Raw genomic sequence first — 24,529 nt, forward strand, 5'->3', positions numbered from 1 at the left:
TTGAACCTTGACGCTATTAGCCGCCGCTATGTGGCGGCGAACGCGATTTTCATTAACCCGACCGCACGGAATACCATCAATTCTTTTTATCTTTTAATCAGTACTTTTTATGCCACGTTGGCCCTTCAGTGGATGTCCTTCTATAATAGGTAGGATTTCTCGTATGCCGCAAACTTTATGGCGTTCACTGTCACACTGCCGGTTATCCACTTGTACCACCCGGACATTTTATTTCTTGGATTAAATCGGTATTATGGAACGCGTATTGGCATGTAACTTGTCTCATATCCGGTATTTACTTCATAAATTACGTCATACGTTAAAAAATGGATGATTATGATTTGTCTTTGTGCGTGCTTGTCTTATGCTGTTCTTATTTTTACAACTCGATATGACTGGTAAATGCATAAGAATACTTCTTGTATTTTTGTCGCATTTTGTTAATGATCTATTTAAGTCGCATTAGAAAAAATAGTATAATACAGAAAGAATAAAAAAAAATAAAAATAATAACGCAAAATTTTAGACTACATTATAAAGAGCTAACATAATAATAATATAATACAGTACTTTTATGTATAATAGATATTTTCATAAAAATATATTTGTCCTTTTAGAAAAATAATTTATATATTAATGTTCTGCGCAAACACAAACTCTTCGACACAAAAATCTTTTCTAATATTAACAAAACTCAAATATTTTCTACCAGATTAACTTAGAATGTTATGTCAAACATCATGTCATATCAATTATAACAATATGAGTTGCATCTTGAGCATCAATGCATTCGCAATTAAAAACAGAATTAATATAAGAATATTTCTTGCCTATCGACGTAGTGCAATACGTACGGCCTGTAACTCATTATGACTTATGGCGTAGCTAGATAAGCATACAAATGATAATAATTTATGAGCGTAGTTTAAACATGCGTTGACCGCGTATCAGTTTGAAATACACGTGCAAAATGCATTTCGATTACTGCTCGAGAAGCCCTCGCCCAGAAAATCCTATTACTGGACGTAACTTTTTACACAGTCCTAAGTAAATACGGAACTTCTATCGAGAAGCCAATATTTCCCTCTCAAATTATCTTATTTACCCTAGGTAAATGTTATGATAATTTCTTAAATCCGTACTAGAATAAAAATTCAACTAGTATTAAAATCAAAATTTAACTGTTCTGCATATCTTAGAAATTATATTATTCTTTAATCGATTAATGAATAAAAAATGTTTTAAATAACATTTTTATTTCTGCTTTTATTTAAACAAGTATGTAATGTAAATTATTTATAACATATTGCATTAGAAAACTTCATTTTGCAATCTCTTATGATTTATTTGATTTTTAATTAATTTAATAACATTTTCTACTTCGATTTTCAAAGAGAGCCACTTACTTTTAATTTCTTGAAACTTTCTTGAAACACATATAAAAACGAATATCCTTTCTCGCGCTTTGAATTTGCGTATAATTCGATTATGTCATGATTTCAGTCAGTCTGTACCGAGGGTCTTCTCGCCACAATCCAATCTTCCGACAACTATGAGTCGCCCAGCTTAAGCCGTTAAGTCCGGCCGCAATTAATAACGAGAATGTCCGCAGCGACGCTAGAAATGTAACGTGGCGCGATAATCATGCTCGCTCGTAACTCACTATGACTTACGAGTGACGACAATAATGAAAACTGCAATTGTTAAATTTCTTGCAAATTTCATCATCATGCAATTTCATTCCGCGGGCCGGTCGAGAATACACGGGTGGAGATAGAGTCAATCACGTGAACGCTCGCAAATTTTATTTTCGTCCTTTCCGCTCCGCGCGAGTTTTCAGGCGATAAGCGGGCGAACGACCGGTAATTTCGTCATCGCCCCGTAATATTACCGTGTTCTCGTTACCGTAATCTCGTAAATCGTGGCCGTCAGTGTGTTACCGGCGTGGCAAAAGAGGAAAAGAGAGAGAGAGAGAGAGGAGAAGGATGGAGAGGAAGAGAGTGCCGTAATGCCGTCGTAGTGCCCCACCGGCCTTCTCCAGGATCGGCGAAATTAAATTTTCATCCGACCGCTTTGGCCTCTTCCATTTTTCGATCCCGCTTGCACCGCCGCTTCCATTCGCGCATCGAGTTTCTCTCTTCTCATCCCACTCTATCCTCTTTTACTTTCCCGTTTCCCCATCTTTTGCACCTTTCCTCTGCCCATGCCGGAAGCAGCGGCAAATACTACTTTCCTCTTTTCTGTATTTCTCCGATAACCGCTTCTCGCTTCGAATTTCTCCGCTCATCGATCGCACTCGATCCATTTTTTTTAAATGTGGGTTAAATTATTCGCGTAGCACCGCTAATAATTTCTAAATATAGACAGTACTCGAAATATATTTCTAAATATATACGTTAAGCCCGGTGTCCACGATGCTAGAACTGCGTCCGAGTTTTGGTTTAAGCCAATCAACTTGCAGCTCTTACAGTAAAGTAGCAGTTTCATTGGCTTAAACCGAAACTCGGACACAGTTCTAGCATCGTGGACACAAGGCTTTACTCGGACTTATCTTTCGTCGAAATTTTTATCGAAAAATTATTTCAAGGATTCCGCTTTAAATACAACAATAACAAAGATCTTACTTCTCACGAACTCACGGTGGAGTAATCCATTATATTCGGAATTGCGCATTGAAGCTCATTACGTTTCTCTTAATTTCTCTCCCTTCTTGGGAGCGGTTCGCTCTCCATGCCCTTTATCAACATTCTCACGAACTAACGTCGCGTTCTGAATTCCATCGCTATCTATCGCGCAATCTTATTTCTGAAATTATGGCTGAATTATTCGCGCGATATATCATCCGTGATAATTCAAGTTACGACGGGAAAGAGAAAACGATTAACGTCCGTTGTCAGTAATGGCTTTCGTACATACAGAGATGGTTAAAGTGCAACGCGTGCGCAATAATGAAGACTTTATACGCGTCTTATAGTAATTTATTGTATTCAAAATTGCGCGTTCAGAGGAGTCTATCATTACGTTTCTCCTAATTGTATTCCCCTTCGCTCTCGATTCTCGAGGGCCGTTCGCTGTACGGTCCACGCTCTTTATCAACGTGATTGATTCTCACGAATCAAACTTGCATTCTGAATTCTTTCGCTGTTGATCGATAAAATCTCGCGGAAAAGAATTGAAAAAAATCGCGGTTCCCTAACTGTGCTTCACAGAAATCGCGGATATATCATACATAGAAGGAAAACGAAGACTCGTTATAGAAACGTTTACTCAGCACAAAGTTTTGCGAGAGTGACGACCATAAATCGTATCGTGTACCCCGCACAGAGAGCACACTGATACAATACAATGAAGAGTCGCACGTCTCCAGAAATTAAATAAGATTAAATTAAGCGGACGAATTCTGCGCACTGTAAAGTACTGTAAATAATTGCAATGTGCGCCGATGGCATTTCAGTCTCTCTCTCTTTCTCTTTCTATCATGGGGCTGTGTAATTTATTTGTTTGCCCGTTTCTCTCTCTCTCGTAGATTTGCCCGCTCGTGGCAAAAGCAGGTCGTGAGCGGATTTAGTCAGTTAATATATTTACCGTTATTTGCCTGTACTCAGAGAAACGTCTTCACAGGAGAAACGAATGTCTCCCGTCCGAATGACAGTATTAAGAATATTAAGATAAAGATAGAAGTAAAACATGCAATGCAATAGCTGTATTGCCTGTTCCAGGCGTCGTGATTCCTACTACATATATACAATTTAGATAAGAAGTAAAACATTCCGCAAAACTCTAAATTATTCTGCCTGCAATGAATTAACGTTTTGTTGAGAATGCAATCGTATACTCGTATTCCTGAATGCGCTCCTTCTCGGTGAGAAAAGCGCATTCTTTCAACGCGCGCACTTGGGCGCGACCAGAACGAAGCCGTCACCGACTGCGAAGGAAGTGCATTGCGCGCTCCACCTCCGCCTTTTTTCCCTCTAATTACATCGGCAATTATGAAAGCACCTTATTATTATCAGTTCGCTCTCTGGCTCGGCGGCTCAAGTAACGAGCGGGCGAACGGACGGACATTGCGCTATCATATCCCGCGAATGTTTTTCTTTGTCGGCGGCACGGAGAGACCGGGCAACCGTCGCTGATCGATCGAGACCGAAGAATAACGTTGACCTGACTTGTCATTAACGCATGAAATGACTTCTGCGACAATAGAAATACGAGAAAATTAATCAACCTCATAAAGATACTCGAGTACATTACAACAAGTAAAAAGTATTCACATCAGCATTTGTTATTTAATAAGTTGGCGAATTTCCCGAAGAACTTTTATCTCAGCTAGAAAATCTATAATCTTCCATAAAATTAATGATACATGAGTTAGAAGAGCCAAAATATAAAGTAGAGATATAATCGAAATAACAATGAGATGGAATAAAATGTAAAATCGAAAATAGGAATATCAAAATAAAGGAAATAAATTAATCGTGACATGTGCATGCTAATGCAAATGCGATAACGATAATTTTTTGGATCTCTATTCATGATCGCTCTGTTTTTGATTCTCTCTCGTGGCTCGCACGTGGGACCAATATTTTTTTAACTGTATCGCGATAATGTCAATTCCAATTGTGACATTTCGATATAAATTGACAGCGCGTTTTCGTGAATGTCATAAATAATTTGCAACGTCCGTCTGCCTGCCGGCACGTTTCCTTGCAATATATCACTACGCCTTCGCGTTTCACACGAATACTGATTTCGAGATTTATCACAAAGCCCTAAAAAGCCTTTTTATTCGATTTTAAACACGCGTAAGATTTTGTTTAAATTTATTTCTACAATATTTACATATTAGCAATGCAACTTTAGTCTTGCAAAAATGATTGTATTTACTAAAGTCGAATAATTATTTATTATTTTTGTGCCGTATTAAACCGTATTACGTTGCAATAAAACGTTCAAATGTCCGGAAATCAGAAATATCTGTTACTGCGATTAATTCACGGTCAATTAATTTCGATGTACTTTAAAACACGATGTTAATTCCAATTATATATTTTTTCCTCTTATCATATATGAGAGATACATTAAATTTACGTTATTGATATCTCACTGGTCGATATCGCTTCAACGTAAACGCTCAATAAATCGTGATGGTAGAATATCGCGCCAATTAGATGTATTTATCCTGAATAGTTTGTATGGCTATGTGACATATCGACAGACCGAAACGCTTTAAACAGGCGTCCGGGTGCAGAATACCATAATCCGCACTAACGAGGTATTAGTACAGTTCCAAATCGTTGCCGCTTGAATATTTGTTGCACAACTTTGATCCCCGACACACAATATTACAGTATATGTGTGTATAATGTGTATATATATATATATATATATATATATATATATATGTATACATATATATTTTTATTTAACAACTCGTCTCTCAATATATTATTTAGCAATATTTTTTAATACCTTTTTTGTATCAATAATTTCATATAACAGATCTTTTATTCAATAAATATTATTCCCAAAACAAGTAAAAACTTGTAATCACGCTAATGAAGAATTAATTGCAATTTTCACAGGGGTAACTTTTTGGAATATACCTCCATACATACGGATACTTTTTTTACGATATGCCGCTGTGCAAGAACACAAGACACATTTTATTCTTTCTCGATTAGGAAACGATATTAGGAACAATATTACGTGATGAAAATGGGCAGTATCGGCAAATGAAAAGTTTCGACAGCCGTTTGGTATTATCGTGTACCGTGTCGCATCGCACCAACGAAGCAGAGAAGCACGAAGCTCCATGGGCGCGACGTCCCATGGCACTTATAACTCGGAAGCTTATTTTCGCGGCGGTACGTGTTCTCCACGAGCGGGTGAACACCCGTGGAAACGGTTTCTAACGGTGCCATCCTGACCCCGGTCACGCATCGCGGGGGCGAGGGAGCGTCGTTAGAAGATGGGATCTCGTAGTCGCTGCCGTTCGTGAGGCGCAAACGAACCTTCACGTAGGCCCCCCCTCTTTTCTTCCGCTCGCGGTGCCGACTCGCCTGCCGCCTAATTACCGCGCGTGTTCTCCGTAGCTGAAATTAAATGAGAGCGGCCCGCGAAATTTTGCACGAGCACCACGCGTCGATACGCGAAAATTGAATTGTACCCGGTACTTCGTTCCGGACCCTTATTGTCGAAATAAGAGGATCGATTTCTGAACTCGTTTACCTAGTTACGTGTAGTATAACGCGTGCTCGTGGTAATAAATGTAAGATTAGAGATGTATTACACATCATATAACAAAGTTAATAAACGAGTTAATCTATTAAATGTGTCTATCCTTATAATTTGAAATTTAAAATATAAATATGCGAAAATAAGTTTTTTAAAAATTATTGCCAATGTTTTATTTTTATAAGAAGTGGAAAGTCATTCTGCATGAGAATTTTAACGAAAACGATTCGAAATTTTTCACGTAGCTTTCCAAACCTCTAATTTTCATTTTAATAACAGATTCCCTGACGAACGCATTTTTAGATAGCGTGCACGTTAATATCTTCCGTCTCTTACGAAAACATTTTCAGTTGGAAGAAAATCGTTACAGTTAAGTGGTGATAAATTGTCTTTTTGATACTATCATTATAATCTAACGCAAACTTCATTAGCAGGGATATTGCGAAGAAGGTAACAAAGGCGCGCGGCAGAACAATCTGCATATCCTCTCGGTACACTCTGAACCGAATCTCGAAGCGCTGTTCCGCAAGAGCCGTTGTTAAAGTATAGTAACCTCCGGTATAGCAAGCTCCGTTATGCAAATCGGAGCGCGTTACATATGGCGGCGCATGCAGAAACCACTTCCTGCACGTATGCGTGTAAATTCCGCAGCGTTCTTCATCGTCGTCGCGATCTAACTCGTACTTCTTCCTATCCCTCGAACTGATTTCTCCCTCGCTTTTGTTTGACAAGACGCCTATTTGCCCCCTTTACGCCCGACGAGCTTATAAATTTTTGCTCCCACAAAAGAGAAACGTTCGCGAATGATTATCATTGTTTGTGCAAACTTCCATTATCTTCGACCGAGTATGCTCATGATATTTATTTTTCTTTCCGACTTATTTTGCTTGTCGCTGTCAAGTCAACCGCACGCCAGAGACAAATAGTTTTTCCTATAGAGAACAGATCGGAACAATGGTGTACTTGTTTTGAAAATAGGAAAGTAGTTTTATGCCTCGAAGCTAGGTAGCTCAAATTCGATATATAAACCAATTTTTATTTTTACGAGTTATGTTGTCGCTTATACGTTTGGAGTTATACCGCACTGGGAATGGGTTTTGCATTCTGCATGAAGTTACGCAGCGCTTATATATATATATATAACTTTGCGTCATAAATCTGACGAGTTTCGTTCGTTGCTAGTACGATTTATTCAATCATTGACATTGTATTATTCTAAGATGTGTTGTATTTTATTATTTTATATTTTCGTATTATCTAAATAAATAACATTCTCATGTTATTTATTAATTTTAATTTTATTACACTGAATTATTTTTAAGCCCATCTCTCTATCTGTCCATCTATTTATCGTGGCGACATTTCTAAAGGAAGTGCATTTACAAAACGGTGAAGAAAAGAATCGATGAAGAATTCATGGAGGAGGGACCCTTCTCTGGAAGTATATGTGACCGACATGCAGGCCATTCTGTCATTTTTAAAGCGAGCACGGTGAAATTCCGCAACTTCCGGCCGACAGCAGTGACACCGACGTTTTCTTCGTTATCCACGAACAATTTCCCCTCGATGTCGGAAAACCGAGTCATCTTCAACAAGCTGTCAGACGAAATTGCATTTAACATAGCGGCGCGTTTCCCCTTCATCATATGATCCCCTCGCGAGAAAGATTCCCTTCGCATTCCTCGCCTCTTCTCCCTTCCCCTGCGATCTCTAAGTCAAATCTCCAAAAATTATTCAATTTAAATATGATATTAATAAGTGTACATTTAAACAAGTGTTTACAATTATTTACAATATTGTCTGATTATTTGGAGAAAAATTAGAAAATCAAAAACGATTAAAATATAATTTTGAGTATTCAAAGCTCTCTCTTTCGTACGTAAATATAAATTCCTGCAAAATAATTGATCAAGAAGTTATCTCTCGACGAAAGTAAATGGAAAATACTGTTGTGAGAAAATAGAAGAATGAATAAAAATCCTCTATCATAATTGATAATTGTATAAAACCTCAGCTTGTTTGAATATTTAATATCAATAATGCAAGAGATTTCCTCATGTTAATTTATTAGAAAGAGTCGACTTTCAAGTTATTCATCAGATGCAGTAGTAAAATCTGTTTTAAACGCTACTCTCATTCTCTGAGAAAATCATAAGATCGTAGGAAGGAACGCACTTTCTCCGCCGCAATAATGCAACCCGGTGACAGCGTGTCGCGCTGTTTCGCAACGTTCACAAGCGTCGGGCATTAGAATATCGCGCGGTGATATTACGCGACGGTGAATGCGAATATAGCGTCATGCGCGAGCGTGACCAGCCAACGGAGGAAAACTGTGAAGCGTCCCTGCACTTGTGGCGAAATTGCTCGTAGATATATCCGCGGCAACGTGCCACTGCACCGCCACCGCGTCCTACTCTTTCTCCTCCACGGGGCGGAAGTTGCGGCGCGTGCAATACGCGTATGCACGCATACACAGCAAGAACCGCAAGAATTGCCAAGAGATGGGCGAAGTAGGAGCAAACGGTTCTCCGGAAGCAAGGATCCGGTAGAATCCGCAGCACTATTGCACGGCGATGTGCATTTGTTTCGCGGACAGTTATTATCCCGGACAAATGTTACAGAACTAAAATAACGCTAAAAGTATTCTAACGTATGGATGTATGTAAATCGCTTTCGCTCTTTTTTTAAAGTTCAATAAACTAATGGGATTTTGAATATTTCTCGAATATAGTCTCAGAGTAATACTGTTTTATTTGAACTGGTTTTCAACAATTCACCGATATACTTTTCAAAATATATTTTTTGCAGCATCAATCGTTATTAATTCAATTGAGATACTCAATAATATAGTCCAATTCGCATTTTACTTACTCATGTAAAATTGCTAACGTATTATTATGTTTTTTAATGCAATAATATCTAGTTTCGTAATGTATTTTCCATGTAACTATATTCTTCGCAAATTAACTAATTACATAAAATGGTTAGCGAGTCGTAATGGTTGACCTCGAAACTTCATGGATGAATCCCGGCGGCGAATTGCTGCAATTCCTAGTCGAAAGTTTCAAAAGAGAGATTCTAAAGGAAATAAAAATGTCGAACCTTGGTAGAGCAGTCTTGGGGGACAAATTCACGAAACTGCAACAGTTATCTGATTTCCACGATTCCTGCGAATTCACCCAGGCTCACACATACATACGTGCACACAATGTTGCAAGCTCAGTGTGTAACATTGTCTAGCGGTAACTGCCCTTTGCAGGAGCTAAGCACGACAATGGGCAATATGACTATAACCATCTTAAGCGGAATAGTAAACGGACGAAGCGTGTATTTCTGATTTCGGTCGAACGGCAGTGGGAATCGTATTCTACACGTCACTATTACCCCCATGCGCAAATAATAGTTAATTCGGCCAAATTGTTATTGGCCGCTTTCATATACAATAGAAATACAAAATGTGAACATAGGCAGAATAATATAGTTGGCTTAGTGGACGCCGTTATCACCGTATTGTCTGCATGTATCGTCATTGCCATTACAGCATTATGTTTCTCTGAATATGTTATGCGAGTAGAACTCAAATTGATAGGCATATCGGACAAGGTCGAGTTTCTCAAATGGTCCGATCATCACACAAGTAATGTGCGTATATATAATACATTAATAAATATGTGAAATAAATTTATATATCTATACAAATAAACGAAATCACTTCTATCTAAAAATTTGGAAAATATACTTTTGGAAAAATACTCCGTTATTTAAATTATCAAATCTATTTGATAATTTATGAAAATTTCTGAAAATATTTTACGTTTTGCTAGGATTTTCTAAAAATTATTTTTCAGAGAGACAGGCGTATATCTAAATTTCGTAATTTTTTTAAATAAGCAGATTTGTGTAATTTCACGATTCTTTAATTTATAATTTCAAAAATTGATTAATTACCTACATGAATTATGGATACCGCATTTTGGAAGAGAAACTAAGAGTTATCTGATGGCTGTCAAGTTTCGAAGGTGGGGGATATCTTGCGGTGGTTTCTCGCGAAACTTACGGTGACTGTTGTTTGTCTCGCTATTTGCATGAACGCCGCGTACCTTCGCGGAGTACGTACGTACATCATGTCGTTGCCCACGTTGACTACCGTTGACATCTCATCGTGGCGTCCTACTGCGAATGATATGACTTACAAACTAGAGACGAGCTATAAGAGAACTCCCGTTTTGTTAGATGACGGCCATCTTGTATTATAGCTCCGCCGCTACGTTATGTTAGCGACTAAAACCTTCGAAAGTACCGACCACGCATTTCGCGCCTCGAAATTTAAGAGGCTGCAAACGTCTCTCTCGCATTTGCGTTCGAGAAGTTTATATCATCGCTGCGGTAATCATGCGTATCGCGCCGTAAAAACTTTCCGACGTGGAATAAGAAGACGCAGACTGCGATATCAAAAAACGAATTGACGTGATGATAAAAATACCAGAAATTCATAGAAAATACAGATGATCCAAAAATGAGAGAAAACAGCCAATATTCCAATTTGCGCAGTTGAAATGGTCATATCTTACGGACACGATCTCACAAAAAACGTTATTCATTTCTTATTTCTATCATGTTTACTGATGCTATCTAAAATTTCGATAAAATATAAAATTGTAACGTACCGTTGATTTCTATACATGGCAATTTCACCGCAAATATTTAAGATACATATATAAAGAATTTTTAGAAAAACTCTCTTGCAAGATTTATAGACATTGGCTAAATAAATTTTTCAACGCGGTTCTCGATATTCTTCCAAAATGACTTCACTAAAATATCTTGGAAAATAATTCTGACATCGTCAATGCACATCGATTGATATCAATCCGTAATTGTTAATTAAACAACGGACGACCATTCGCGGGTAAGCTCGCAACCGCAGTTCTCTCTGACGCGACCGCATCGTACATCGTTGGCGGATTCGATCGCTTTAAAATTACAATTAGTGTCTGTAAACGGATCCGCTTTGCTTGCGGGCTTTATACAAACTCTCGTACTTTGACCGAGTCGACAGGAGCTGCCCTGCAGTGGCTCTCCGATTTCGCATCTATCCGTAATCTAACTGTTACCGGAGGCATTCCTCCACCGCCATTTCTGACTCCTACAGTCATCTTATCGAAATTTCCACCCGACGGAAGAAATTACGTTGCACTTGTATTGAGCACTGTTTCGCATATTCGTTGTACAATGTGCAATCTGTTCGAACAACCTTACGCACGTTGAAGGAATATGTCGCGCGCAACGAATAATCAATTTTTTATACCACCATAGTAAAATATAGATCTAAATATCAATTTTAAAATATCGTATCCAATGTGAAATATAGAGATTTGAAGTCTACCACATTTTTGTGCGATAGACAAATCTGTAGAGTTGTAGAATTCTTGCGTGATAAAAAATTAATATTTAAATATGCAGTGTTATGTAATGGATTATTGTGTGTGTGTGTGTGTGTGTGTGTGTGTGTGTACCATAAAATAATAAAATCAATGTATCATACTAATCTATTTCATCCAATTTTATAATCGCGTTATTAACTTCGACTCAATAAATTTTTAGTAAATCGATACATTACGATGATGCATAGCTTCTGTAAACACACAAATAAATCTGAATGAATTTATTTATACACGGAATAATGTCGAAAATTTCATTCGCCATAGTGATATCACATTTTGAAAGCACGAAGTATGAGTGAAAAGCGGAGCGTAATTCGGATCAGGGAGAATTGTTTATAATACGCCACGTACAAATATGAAAAATTAATTTCCTCTAATATGTAATACGACACATAAAATATATTACATTTAATTAAATATCTCCAAATATGTTTCGTACATTAACGAGATACACATAACTAAATACATCTTATATTTTATTAAATATCTAACAAGAAATGAACTTTTATTATCACGTTATAAGCATAATTTTGATTAAAATTAGATTTCATTAATATACTAATTAAAAGTTTTTTTATTTTATATAGTTTTTAAATTAAATGGAACATTTCTATCTACGAAAAATAAAAATAGCAGCATGGCTCGGATTTCGCCGAACAAACTTTTTATCTACGGGAATCTATATATTGACGTTGCGAGAAAAAGTTAAATTTTAATCAACTTTCGCGATCTAAATCGAATTTGGATACCTGCGGTAAATTAGTGCAATAAAAAATTCAAGTATATTTAAGTATCTATGGGCAAAAAATTAAATTTCCTAAAAATATAATATTTGTCGAAAATTTATTTATTTGTTTCGAGATGTGCATAATATAAATTTTGCAAAAATCTCAAGATCTAAGTAGAATGTAAGAAGTTTAGTAGAAGAATTAACTCTATGTTGAGTTATATAATTTCGTTGAGAATTATTGTGTATAATAAAAGTGTCGTCCAATTTACGTATCGAAATATTCCTTGCCATTGTTCCGGCCATCCCTTCGCGCGAAATGCACAACCCCAAAGACTTGCGACACGATTGCAGTGTGTACTATGCGCGCGTAGGGTCTTGAGTGCCCACGTTTTCCATTCGGCGATAACAACCAGGATCGATGAGGAACGCGGAGCTCGCACGTATCACCACGGTCAGAGGATGGTGCGAGTACCGCTACCGTGCACGCGCGGCCATTATCGCGCGAACGTAGCAAATCCAAACCGACGAGTCAGCCCATCGTAAACACAGGCACAACCGGCGAGTTTAATTCGATTAGGACGCGATCATCGGATTGCTCGATCGTCCGGCATCGAATTCCCCCGACGCGCTCGTGCGGCCTCTTCCCTCTTTACCTCTCTTTACCCCGTTTCCCGACTCTCGCGTGCAACCCTCAGCGTTCGCCTCTTACCCTCTCTTGGCCCCTTACGCTCTGTAGCGTAAGCGCGGGCACACACGTTCGTATAGATAGTAACGCACACAGAATGCTCCATCCCCTCTTCTCCCCCGCCCTACAGTGCCTCTGTCTATCTACCTGTCTGATTTTATCCTACGAGTCTTGCAAAAGCCGAAATATATACGCGGTGCACGAAAAGTACCGTCTTAAAATTGCATTAGGTATTTTTAAGAAACTCTTGCGTGTTCGACTAAACGAATTTCTCGGAAGGCATAGCGAATTTAATCATCTCTGTTTTATTTTAAATATTCCGAAATATTTACGACGTCAAGTTTGCGCGAAGTCGTTTACTTGTCACGAGTTAATTAGATATTGCAGATGTATTTAATTAAATATGTCAACATATTTATTTGTACAATTAATCAGTGGAAAAGATTATAACTTCAAAGAGAGAGAGAGAGAGAGAGAGAGAGAGAGAGAGAGAGAGAGAGAGAGAGAGAGAGAGAGAGAGAGAGAGAGAGAGAGAGAGAGAGAGAGAGAGAGAGATTCTTTTAAGAGAGAGATGGCATACTTGTGTTTGGGATTTCAATGATACCAAGAAGATAGTCAATAACATCGCTCGTTGTCTCGCAAGCACCGTATAGATGTACGCACGCAGGACTAGAGAGAATTTTGCGGGGCATTGTCGAGGATCCCGATTCTATTCGATTCGATTCGAGTACGTGCGCGCCGAACGAGCCGGAAACCGACGTTTGCGCGAACACGAATTTACCCTACTGTCCGGCCTAATGGCACGGATTTCATTATGCCGGGGTTTGCGCGAATGCAAACTCGAGGAGGGAGGCCGGGATGGAAGGGTAGGATGGACGGAGGGATGGGGCAGAACGCGTTATACACGCGGCACAGTCGACGGTCAACCGATTTGGATTGCAAAACTGTTGTCCCAGCGAATTTGCGATGCCGCAAATGGCGTACAGCTGGAAATATTATCGCTACACCCATTATCCTGTCGCACGCCGGGATAATGCTAATAAATACCGCTAAGTCGACTTTCGACGCGCGATAATTTGCGCGATTCCCGACGAGTTAGATGACCGCATCTATTTCGCGATTGCGAGCATCTATTATTGGATAATAATCGCAATCGTGTTCGATGATTATTGCGAGCGACAGTTATCGGTATGATTCCGGTGATTCTATAGCATGCGTGAAATTACCGGCGTTAATTTTCCGCCGTTGTTTTCTAAATAACTGCCATTTATCCTAATCTAACAGACTCTCTCGGAAAATTCATGCAAGCGTTAAATTGGTCACGTAATGCTGACATTAATATCTTAGCGTTGTCATGACAACGACATGTTTAATTATCACATTAATGTAATATTTGAATACAAATTTGCGTGCAATTATAATCGATATTTAGAAATTTCCTAACAATATGTCAGTGTTCTGAAACGTAACAATAAAAATTTATATCTCAAGTTTTACAATGTTCTTTCAGGAAATCATTAGTTCTTGTAACTTCAATTTAGTCGAGATCAAAATCTTGAATGACAATCTAGTAGTAATTATTGATATCCTATCACAAATTTATCCCGGTCACAGATAAAGAAAGTCGTTCTGCTATTCATGCGACGAGAAAAAAAACTTATCTAAAATTAAGGTCCAAACGATCGATAAGGGGTGGTTTCCAGCGCACATATATAGAACGATGACCTTCCTTCTTAAATGTACTTTGCGGAGGACGATAAACTTCGGACAAACGATCGAGATTAATAGAACGAGGCTTGGGGCCCCGTCTGTGATACTATCGATCCGCGCCACGGTATGGCGAACGAGATACACGGGCGACTCCCTGCGGGATCGTAAATCCACGTCGAAGATTTACTTACTTACAAAGCGGAGTCGGCCGTCGCCGACGTCGCCACGAACACGACGACGAATCTGCCCTTCTTTATAGACGCACAAACAAGCTTACGCGAACTTGCTTTTTATGCTCATCCGATTATGAGTCTTTAAGTTCTCCTCTTAAAATGATATCGATTTCAGCACAGCTTAACTTTGAATTTTCTACAGACTAGCGCTGAGCATCTGCCAATTCGTTTTCGCCACGAGATATTAACATATTTAATAAGTATACGCGGAACGTTATGTTTCTCGTATTTCACATTAATTCTAATACATTTTAATGTCGCACATTAAATTCAACATTTATTTGAAAAGTATAATCTACACGCGCACTAATCAGAAGAAAAAATGTAAGGTCCGCATTCGTAATTATTATTTAATTAAACGTATCGATGAGATGAATAACGATGAGAATGACGATTGGCGCTTTTTATATATAAAGATGAATACTAGTTGAATAAATATTAATAATCACATTAGTTTGCATTTTGCAAACTCTGAATTACACATCTTTGCGAACACACAAATCAATGAATAATGATGCTCCAAGATTAAATTTTAAGCTTTATCTATTTTAGCCTGTCTATTAAGCAAAGTACATTTAAGGAGGAAGTCGTTCTATATCTGTAAAGTAACGGATCTATGAAGATATAATATTAATCTAATTTTAGTAATTTAATTGTAATTTGACATATATATACGTTCAGATACATTTGATGTACATTTAATGCAATTGTCATAGATCTGTTATGATAAAAAAATTTATTTATCACTCACCAACTGATGCGCACCATAGCGGAGTTATCTGCTACGTTGGCTACGTTGGCTACGTTGATCTGTAACATACCAATATAAAATTCAAATTATAGCAGTGCATAAAACAATTAATATTTTAATAAATAATTACACGTATCCAATTTTTTATTCTTTAAATATTTATTGAAATAATTACATAATTTCCGAAAAAGATCTACGTAAGAATAAACTTTTATAAAACTTTAGAAATATTTTTTTTAAATTATTATTCTTAAATCTTCGAAAAATAAAACAAACGAGATCCAAATTAACAAGAAAGAACAATTTCATGCAAATAAAAAATAATACTCACCGCAAAGTTGCTCCGCCGGCGCCCGATGCCTCTCCTAGGCCTCCTCCTCCTCTCAGATTTGTCAAGCCTCTTTCTTCCAGGTTATCAGACGTCCTCCTCAGTTTCCACTTGCATAACACTCCCGAGAAGCACTCGCGATTAATTATAAACGCGCGCGAGCTAATTATTAATAAAAACTTTTCGCGCAATACTTTACACGGCACTCCCGTTTATAAAGCCTGCGATATATTGATATTTCGGATGAGCCTGCACTTCGAGTTGATAAGTAAGTCGGCAATAAGATCTCATACAGTCGAAAGTGCGACTACCGGCTTAAACTAACAATAAGATATGAATCGAATAAGCCTTAAGAAAAGTCTTTTAATCCGTTTACTTGTACGGCACTCCCGAAGCGCGACGAGATAAATCGCGACTGCAGTTTGTTTGCTCACTGTCAGTAAATCGGAGTATATGATCCGATTTATTGTGTTCTATCGATCTAAAACCAAAAGCAAATTATGTTTTAGTCGACGAATAATTTAAAGCACCTTGCAAAATACGTTCAATTCTATAAGTATTTTTCAAAAAATTGTGTCCGTAGATATCATGAAATAACTATTTATAATTCTCACTCTTTACTCTTTATATCCAAAATAGATGCTTTGATTAAAAAGTTGTCGCTTTTCGATACTTGCGAATTGTATAAATTACACGAACTGATAATTTCAATAATCACAAGATATAACACTGTTTAGGCACGGTGTGCTCGATGTGCACTGTGCTTAGTGCCTAGTCACCCTTACTCAATCCCTACCACTCGTTTCCGAAATTCCGAGAAGTCGCGTGACGCGAGCTTACGTACATAAAAAACTATAACGGCATTCTGTACTCGGGGGAAAACAAACACCAAGGCCGCATGCCAACCGAGTTGTCGCCCCGAAACGCTTACTATTTTATAATATAAATTTATTCCCTTAAATCTTTTTTGTTCGTTACATTTCGAAATGACTTCTGTTATAAGATATTATCGCGAATTAAATTTAACATTTGAAAACTTAAATCTCGCCGTTAAATCTCTGAAACTTTCACGAGTCTAATTATATTATTGATTTGAAAACTTATCTCGATTAAAAGAATTTTTAGTATTAATATATTACTATTCTTTACCGAGTTCTAACTTCAAAAAAAGAAAAAATCGTGTAATTTTAAGCGATTAAGGAAATGAAATTAAACCATTGTAAAAAATATAGCGGCTTATTTCTCTTACTTATTAGAGAATCACAGTTTCACTTGTTTTAGAATGTAAAAGTTAAAAGAATTATATAATCTCCAGAAATCTTTTTTGTTTTTATAAGAAGGAAATAATGAAAGTCTGCATAATTAATAATAAATGATAAATGCGCAATAAGTCGCTCACTTTATGAATGTACTGTCGTTGCCAGATATTTCCTAGGCCTTTTTCCTTCCCTAGATTTTCTCGTTGCATTCACACAATACTTATTCGTGAAACTATAATTAATTCGCGATCGCGCGCGAGCTAATTGCCATAATACGGCAATATATAATATAGTTAATGCAATCGCACGACGCTTTTCACGGCACGATGCGTACTTAATTATGTCGCGAAGAATATCAGAATAACTCGAAGGGGCTGCACGAGAGAAATCACGAAATCCGCCCGTAACATCTCATAAATTAGCGTGATTCGAGTAACGATTCTCGGAGCGAATCGATAACGATTTCGGAGGCGACGGATCTCCGATGTACGAATGCCGAATTTATGGCATCGACAAATATTGAAACACAACGTTTAATTACAACACGGTACATCGTACACGTGGAATCGTTAATTCTTTGACGCATGAATTCCTTGTAGGCCTCGATAAGAGATCATATTCTTGCATTAAGTAACGCATTAACCTAACCTAACCGTGCTTACTGAACAGGTAGCGATGCCGAATATCCACTTCGATAAAAACCGTCGCGTCGATACGCCGACAGTCATTAATCTCGATACACTCGAGAGCTAATTGACCACGGTTGTAATCTCTAATCGCTCGTATGGAATCCCGTTCGGTGCTTTCTTATTGCTACTTGTCGCGGCAAGGTTTGGAAGAGTAAGTAATACGATGCGCACCACTACCGACCGACTCGAGCCCCGGCGCTTGAATGATAGCGCGGTAACCTTGTTTACGCGCTTACGTCATGCTGTACGGGCGCCGAGCGCTGGTTCTTGGAAATTCTCTCGCTACCTCTATACATATAAAACTATATGTTCTATTCTTCAGAATTAAATTCTTCTTAACACGATTACATTTATTTCATTTCTTTGTTCAATCAATCTATTTTAATCTCGGCTTCTATTTTCTCTCGCATAATTAATTAATCTGTTAGTGACGAATATTGTGCGTTATTATTTATTATAAGATCGTGAGACGCTCGATGAAAGAATATTCGAGCGAAACTGCGGGTGTAAACTAGAAAAACGAGGTTGGGGAGTAGCGAGTAATGAAATGTTTGCGTGTTCATTACGAGATGTGTCATAAATCGGAGACGTAAACGTGCGAGAAAACGGGAACGGCAAATTTGTTTCTCTATGCCACTGTTTCATATTCTTTCTTATTGGAACAATTGATAAAAATTTAAAGAATATTTTACGCCGCCAGATACAATAAGGCGAAGAATTTTCATATTATCTCATATTCGCGGAAGACGTTTCACGTTACGACTTTACAGACAGAATTTTATATTTTTACTGATAAAAAATGGTAGAGAATTCTTGATGAAAAATGATAGAGAGTTCTGTATTGTATAAATTCACGTTCGAATTAAGTGGAAAAATAAATACGAATGAAGGGAGAAATGAGAACGTACGTTGGGTATAAAAGATTCATTACGCTTCTGCAAGAGCGTAATGAGACATCTAAAGGAAGAGAAGTTCGAGATAAACTAAATATCTTTACCGTTTTTATATGTGGTTACAAAAATATTAGAAAAAATACTACACGATGCTGAAAGGGTATACTTAAAAAAAGTAAGCTCGTTGCAGTGGAACAAAATTCGCAAAGACAACTTAACACAAAGACGGGTTAACGATAAAAATTTCTCTTTTTTTACTAATAATATAGTTCAATGTTCGTTTTCTTTCAATTGTATAATTCTCTATAAAATGTGTAAGAAAGAAAAAGATGTTTAAGAATAAAGAATGTAATAGTAAAATAGAGAGAAATCTCTTTTCCGAGCAAACAACAATGAAATTTTAATTTTTAATTTTTTTACGGGAAGGAAACTTGTTGCGCGATTAAAACTTTTCGCGCTTGAAAATATCGGAATAGACAAACTTCCTAATGAAAGATGGTAATTCTCCGCGGTGTATTTTTATGGCTTGCCTCAAAGTCTCATCGTGACGATGAGGATTTCAGTATATAACAATGCTGTCTGCACTCGAATCGCATTTTTCTAAAGAGTATCTCCTCGACGTAGAAACGCGATCGGAAGCACGTCACGTCGTTAATGAAAACGAGCGTTGCAAGAAGAAAACCGCAAAGTGGACGTCGATAAAGTCGCCGTGAAGTGGATGCTCGATAACTGTGTCCCGACGACGAAGAAGTACGTTGAACGTGGAGCTAATTAAATTTTCTTCATTGACTAGTCCAAATTTTCCCATCGAGCCCTTCATTCCCGGCGCATCCTTCCCTTCTTCCTTTCTTCTAGCTCGTTCGTCACTCAACGGGTTCCTTTTTGGCAATCAGACGAGCAGGAGCCAAGCTTTGTATCACTATCGTTGTATATTTCTGAACCACGAGATAACCGAAATTTCTGCTTCTTGCATTTTTATTTTGTTCCCTTATAATGTTATAATCGGCAAATAAATGGAAAATCGTGTTCCATGCAAGTATGAATTTCATTTACCAATATACTTGTTTGCATATATGCTATTTTGCTAAAAGATGTGTTCGTATTTCTTTCTTTCTTTATATCTCGTTTATATTTCTATTCTTTCAATTATATATCTATAAATAATGCAATACAGTATATGCAAACATATATAGATTTTTAAACGGAAAAAGTAAGAAAGATATTATAAATAACTGATTCTAAAAGATCTTTGAGATATTCGATATCCCGACAAATGTTAAGTGTCAAAGGGTATTGAATCTCCAAATTCTCTGTGGGTGGGCATAAAATATTCGTTTTGTACGTGAGAGAATTCACTTCGATAGATTTTCAACAACGACCTTTGCCACTATGCGATTGTCAAGAAAATGAAGGAAAGCATTCAAGATAATAACTCGGCAAAGTCGAAAAATAAGGATAATGCGTGTCGCACCTGAAATAACACGCAGGAGAAGGAAGCAGGCAGGTATACAAGCTAGGACACACAATAAGCAGTAAAATTTGCAAAATACTTTCCAAACATCTGTCACTGTCTGTATATGTCTCCGCTCTTTTCACTTTAATTTTTAAGTTTCCTAAGCTAACATTTCTAAACTTTCTGAGAAATAATATATTTAATACATAAAGTATATTTAAGCGCGGACAAATATAAAAATAAAGAAGGAAGCATTCTATGATGCGGTAAGAAAAATCGATGCAGCTGTTCTTAAACGATGTCTAACGTAAATCAGAGATGAAACGTGCGGAAGAGCAGAAGAAGTGATAAGAAAGTGACTGGATGTAAAATCTCTGAGATGCCATCGGGCTGAAGATATAAGAAAGCCCGGCGGCTTATCCAGTTTGCATGGAAGTGTTCTTTGTGAATAAAGAAAAAGTGTGGAAAACTCGCGTTACATATCGTGCATATTTCTCACGAAAAGCAAAATGCGTTCGGAATGACATATTGCACGAGAAGATAAATCATGACGCAAGAGAATTAAATTTTATTGTTGTGCAATTTGTGCCGAAGGTACACTTGATAAACGATTGTTCATTAAATTCGCGTTCATAATCCATAATTATTCAATTGCGCGCACAAATTTTACAGCTAGAATAATTACGTTTTATTAACAATAATTATGTATTAAATATACAGTTTCTTAATCTCGATTATTAAAGAAAATTCTAAGTAGAGTGACGTGTGCATAAAAAATGCCATAAATTATGAGTCTAACTGTTGGCATTTTGCCTCATTAATAATTTCTCAAATTAAATTTTCTTTGTGTTGCTATTTTATCATCTCTTTAATAATATAGCATGACACAAACGCACAACATACATACACACACACGCACACACACACACAAACGTCCCTCGTCGCAACGACGTTGAGAATTTGACTACGCTTGATACTTGATTAATTTTAATCACACCGCATTAGTCCTTTGGCTATGTCATTGCGTGTACACTTATCCCTGCGCAAACGGGCTACAAATTACAGCGTAAGACGATCTCAAGGTACATATATATGTATACATATATGTGCATGTAAGCGTGTAGAGTGAATACAACGGGCATGCAGTGGCCCCTAGCGCAGCATTCACTTTACGTACATATACACAACTTATCTCGAGGAGTTTGCTGGCGTTCTTGCTTGCATTTGCCTAACCGCGTTAACGGATCCCGATCCAAATATCAGCCTCGAGGAACTCTCTATATGGCTTGTGCTTCCTGTGCACCGGGTCGGTGCCAAAACTGGCAACGAGCCTTTGTCCCTACGAATTCCCGCAAGACAAATCTCGAGTTTTGCGATTTACGTAAATGGAACGCAAATATTCCAAAACTTTGTAACCTTTCAATGCTTTTGTAGTAAGTAATATGAGCAAAAGTGCATGGGTTGTTTCACACATTTAAAAATTGCCAAATAACTTTATGACGCAATAATTAATATACTACGTATATAAAGAATTTTCTTTAATTTATATATGAATTTAGATTATCTTTCACATTAGATTTTATGGTTTCAATTTAAATTATTTTTGTTTCAATTTTTATTCTAAAAATAATTTAAATAAAAAGTTTATTACACGTTCTCTAATAAAATTTTGTATTAAAAAAAAAATTTGGTACAAGTTTCTTAAATCGTGTCTCTGCAGTCCAGTTCCTCTCCATACCTACTTTATTTAGGATGTAATTTATATAATTATATTTATGTAACTTATATTATATCTTTGATTGCAGATGAGCGGAAAACGGACCAGAAGTTTTAAGTGCGCCGTGCACCATCGGGACCGTGAGATCTGTTCCGAGAACGATTTTCACCTGCTCGTGCATGAGCCGCCTCTGTTTCGCAGGTACGATTAGTCACGCTTAATATAAGGTTTTCACGGTCCACTGAAATGTGACAGTAGCATTTTGGAGCACGTATTTTTCGCTCCATAAGATTTTAACAAGACATTCTTTTGGAGGAAGCTCTTTCCAACGATTAATCTTAACTAATTCAAAATCTAAACCGTCGAAATTCCAGACGACATTGACTTACATTATTACTAATTATTATTATCAAAGCCGTAATCAAACATTTGAAGGTAAGTCGAGTAAAAAAAAATCATTTGCGAAAAGGCGTTCCGTTACTAAAACTTCTTTAAGAATATCGTACATTCGAGTTGAGATAGTGTGATAGGTCTTTCGAAAAGGGGAGTAAACCGATTCTCTCATCTTACGACACGTCGGGAGACGAGAAAGACGCGCGAAGACGCAAGGAATGCGGATAAAACGAAAACACGAGACGAAAGAAGTTCTGTATTTTATTATTCCGGCAGAATATCCGACGTGCACGACGACGACGACGACGACGACGACGGAGACAGCAAACGCGGACGAGGACAACCGTTCTTACAGTATTTCTACCGTGCATTTTATGCTGCGCATCGTTACCCATGCGAGAGAACCCCGAGGAGGTACCGACATACCTCGTACATTGTACGACCTGCGAAACATCAACATCTTTCTGCTTCCTACGACCCGCTCCTACGATCCCACTTCCTTCTTCGTGCCTTTCTCGCTTTGCATCTTTTACGCTCCGTGAAATTATAAATGCAACGATGTCGTTATTTACCGATACGCTTCCGCGCTTTTAAACAGCTCTTTATAAGAGCAAATTCTTTTTTTCCACGAAGAGTGACAAGTGCAGCCGCGCCGTGAAAAAAATTTGTGACTTTCTATAAAGGAAGGAAATATAAACCCGCGTATGGATCGTTATTGTAACAGCTACGTTATTGGACACGGATTGCCAGGTGTAATCGATGTAGTAAATATCGTTCGTCGTTAATCATACATTTAACGGGTCCAACGAGTTCGTCGTCGATATAACTTACAGAATAATCGCTAGTACGCGACAAGCTTAATAACGCAATTTATTGACGTCCCCGACACGATGCAGTTTCGAGTGTAATTTGTAAACGTTACGTGACGAAGTATTTGGCGTGCAATTTAAATAAAGGCATTTCTGCTATCTAACGCGTCATTTATAACGATATTGCGAACGCGTCGATGTCGTCTCGTGATCTCGAAGGCGTATTCGTTTCGCTTTGTGTGTGTGATGCGCGTCCGAGGATATTAATTCCTTTTTTCTCGCGGAGCAACTCGATAAGATGAATAGGTTTGGATATGTATCGGGCATCTTTTCTCTCGAGGAGGCGCCGCCCGTGCCGGGTCTCTCGAGCGTGGTCGATTCGACTTGTTCCTGGGTGCTATTCATAAATAATTCATCGTATCGCCCGCACGAAAGAAGAGACGGAGAAGATGGTGCTCGACGGAGCGAGAGAGGAAGAACGAGAAAATGAAACGGAGAAGACAGCGACAAAAGATAGGCCGTGCAAGGTAGACTTCGAGGTAGACACATGACTCTATATGAAAACTAATAGAACTGAGTTTCGAACCCTCAGCTGTCAAGGAACTCTGGATTAACATACACACTACAATAGTAATTTTTGGTTTTACAAATATTTGTCCAACTTCTCACAAGCTTTATATGAGATAAAACTCATATACATAAGTCCTGACACGTTTGTTCACATCTTTTTATTATTTTTTCTACATTCGAAAATTATTAACTTTGATCAAAGTCATCGTCCACTCCTGGGTAAATTGAGAGAGAAGCAGGGAAGTTTAAAGAGTTATAGAAAGACAAATGAAAAGTAGAGATCTACAGAAGAAGATAGAAAGAAAGAGAGAGAGAGGAATATGATGAGCGCTGTAAAATCTGGGCACCGCGCCGCGCCGCGACGTGCCGTACCGAGGAGAGAAATTCCTGCGCACACAAGATAAGAAGCGGCAACCTGCAGCCAGAGTTCTTTGCAAATAAAATATCGCCTCGTGTCAAGCGGTCGCGTCTAGGCGGGGGTAGTGTGTTGAACGGGGGGGGGGGGGGTTGTTCGAGGGTGGGAAAGGATCCGACGCGTTACGACGGAAATATGACGAGACGATATTCCGAGCAGGTAGCGAGCGCATGCTTGGAATTCGGTGTGAGCACGACCCTTAAGTCTGTACGCCAT

The 24,529-nt window shown here is 37.9% G+C and overlaps 1 protein-coding gene and 1 long non-coding RNA gene across 3 annotated transcripts in view; one reads left to right on the forward strand and one right to left on the reverse strand.

Annotated features, from left to right (window-relative positions):
- LOC139771682 (uncharacterized) overlaps window positions 1–16,637 on the reverse strand; it is a 172,889-nt gene extending 156,252 nt beyond the window's left edge. For both annotated transcript variants that reach the window (XR_011717955.1, XR_011717954.1), the window contains exons 1-2: window positions 16,119–16,637; window positions 15,788–15,846 (exon numbers count right to left, since the gene is read on the reverse strand). This is a non-coding gene — a long non-coding RNA (uncharacterized lncRNA). The remainder of the gene's footprint in view (window positions 1–15,787; window positions 15,847–16,118) is intronic.
- Window positions 1–24,529, forward strand: part of Stet (stem cell tumor) — a 359,247-nt gene that overhangs the window by 192,991 nt on the left and 141,727 nt on the right. Inside the window, exon 5 of the mRNA XM_071704632.1 lies at window positions 22,215–22,327. Within this exon, the coding sequence (XP_071560733.1) occupies window positions 22,215–22,327 (113 nt within the window). The remainder of the gene's footprint in view (window positions 1–22,214; window positions 22,328–24,529) is intronic.

Source organism: Temnothorax nylanderi, unplaced genomic scaffold, assembly GCF_030848795.1.
Source record: "Temnothorax nylanderi isolate EJ_2023f unplaced genomic scaffold, tnyl_v1.0 TNYL_tig0043_pilon, whole genome shotgun sequence".
In the NCBI taxonomy this organism is placed as follows: Eukaryota; Metazoa; Arthropoda; class Insecta; order Hymenoptera; family Formicidae; genus Temnothorax; species Temnothorax nylanderi.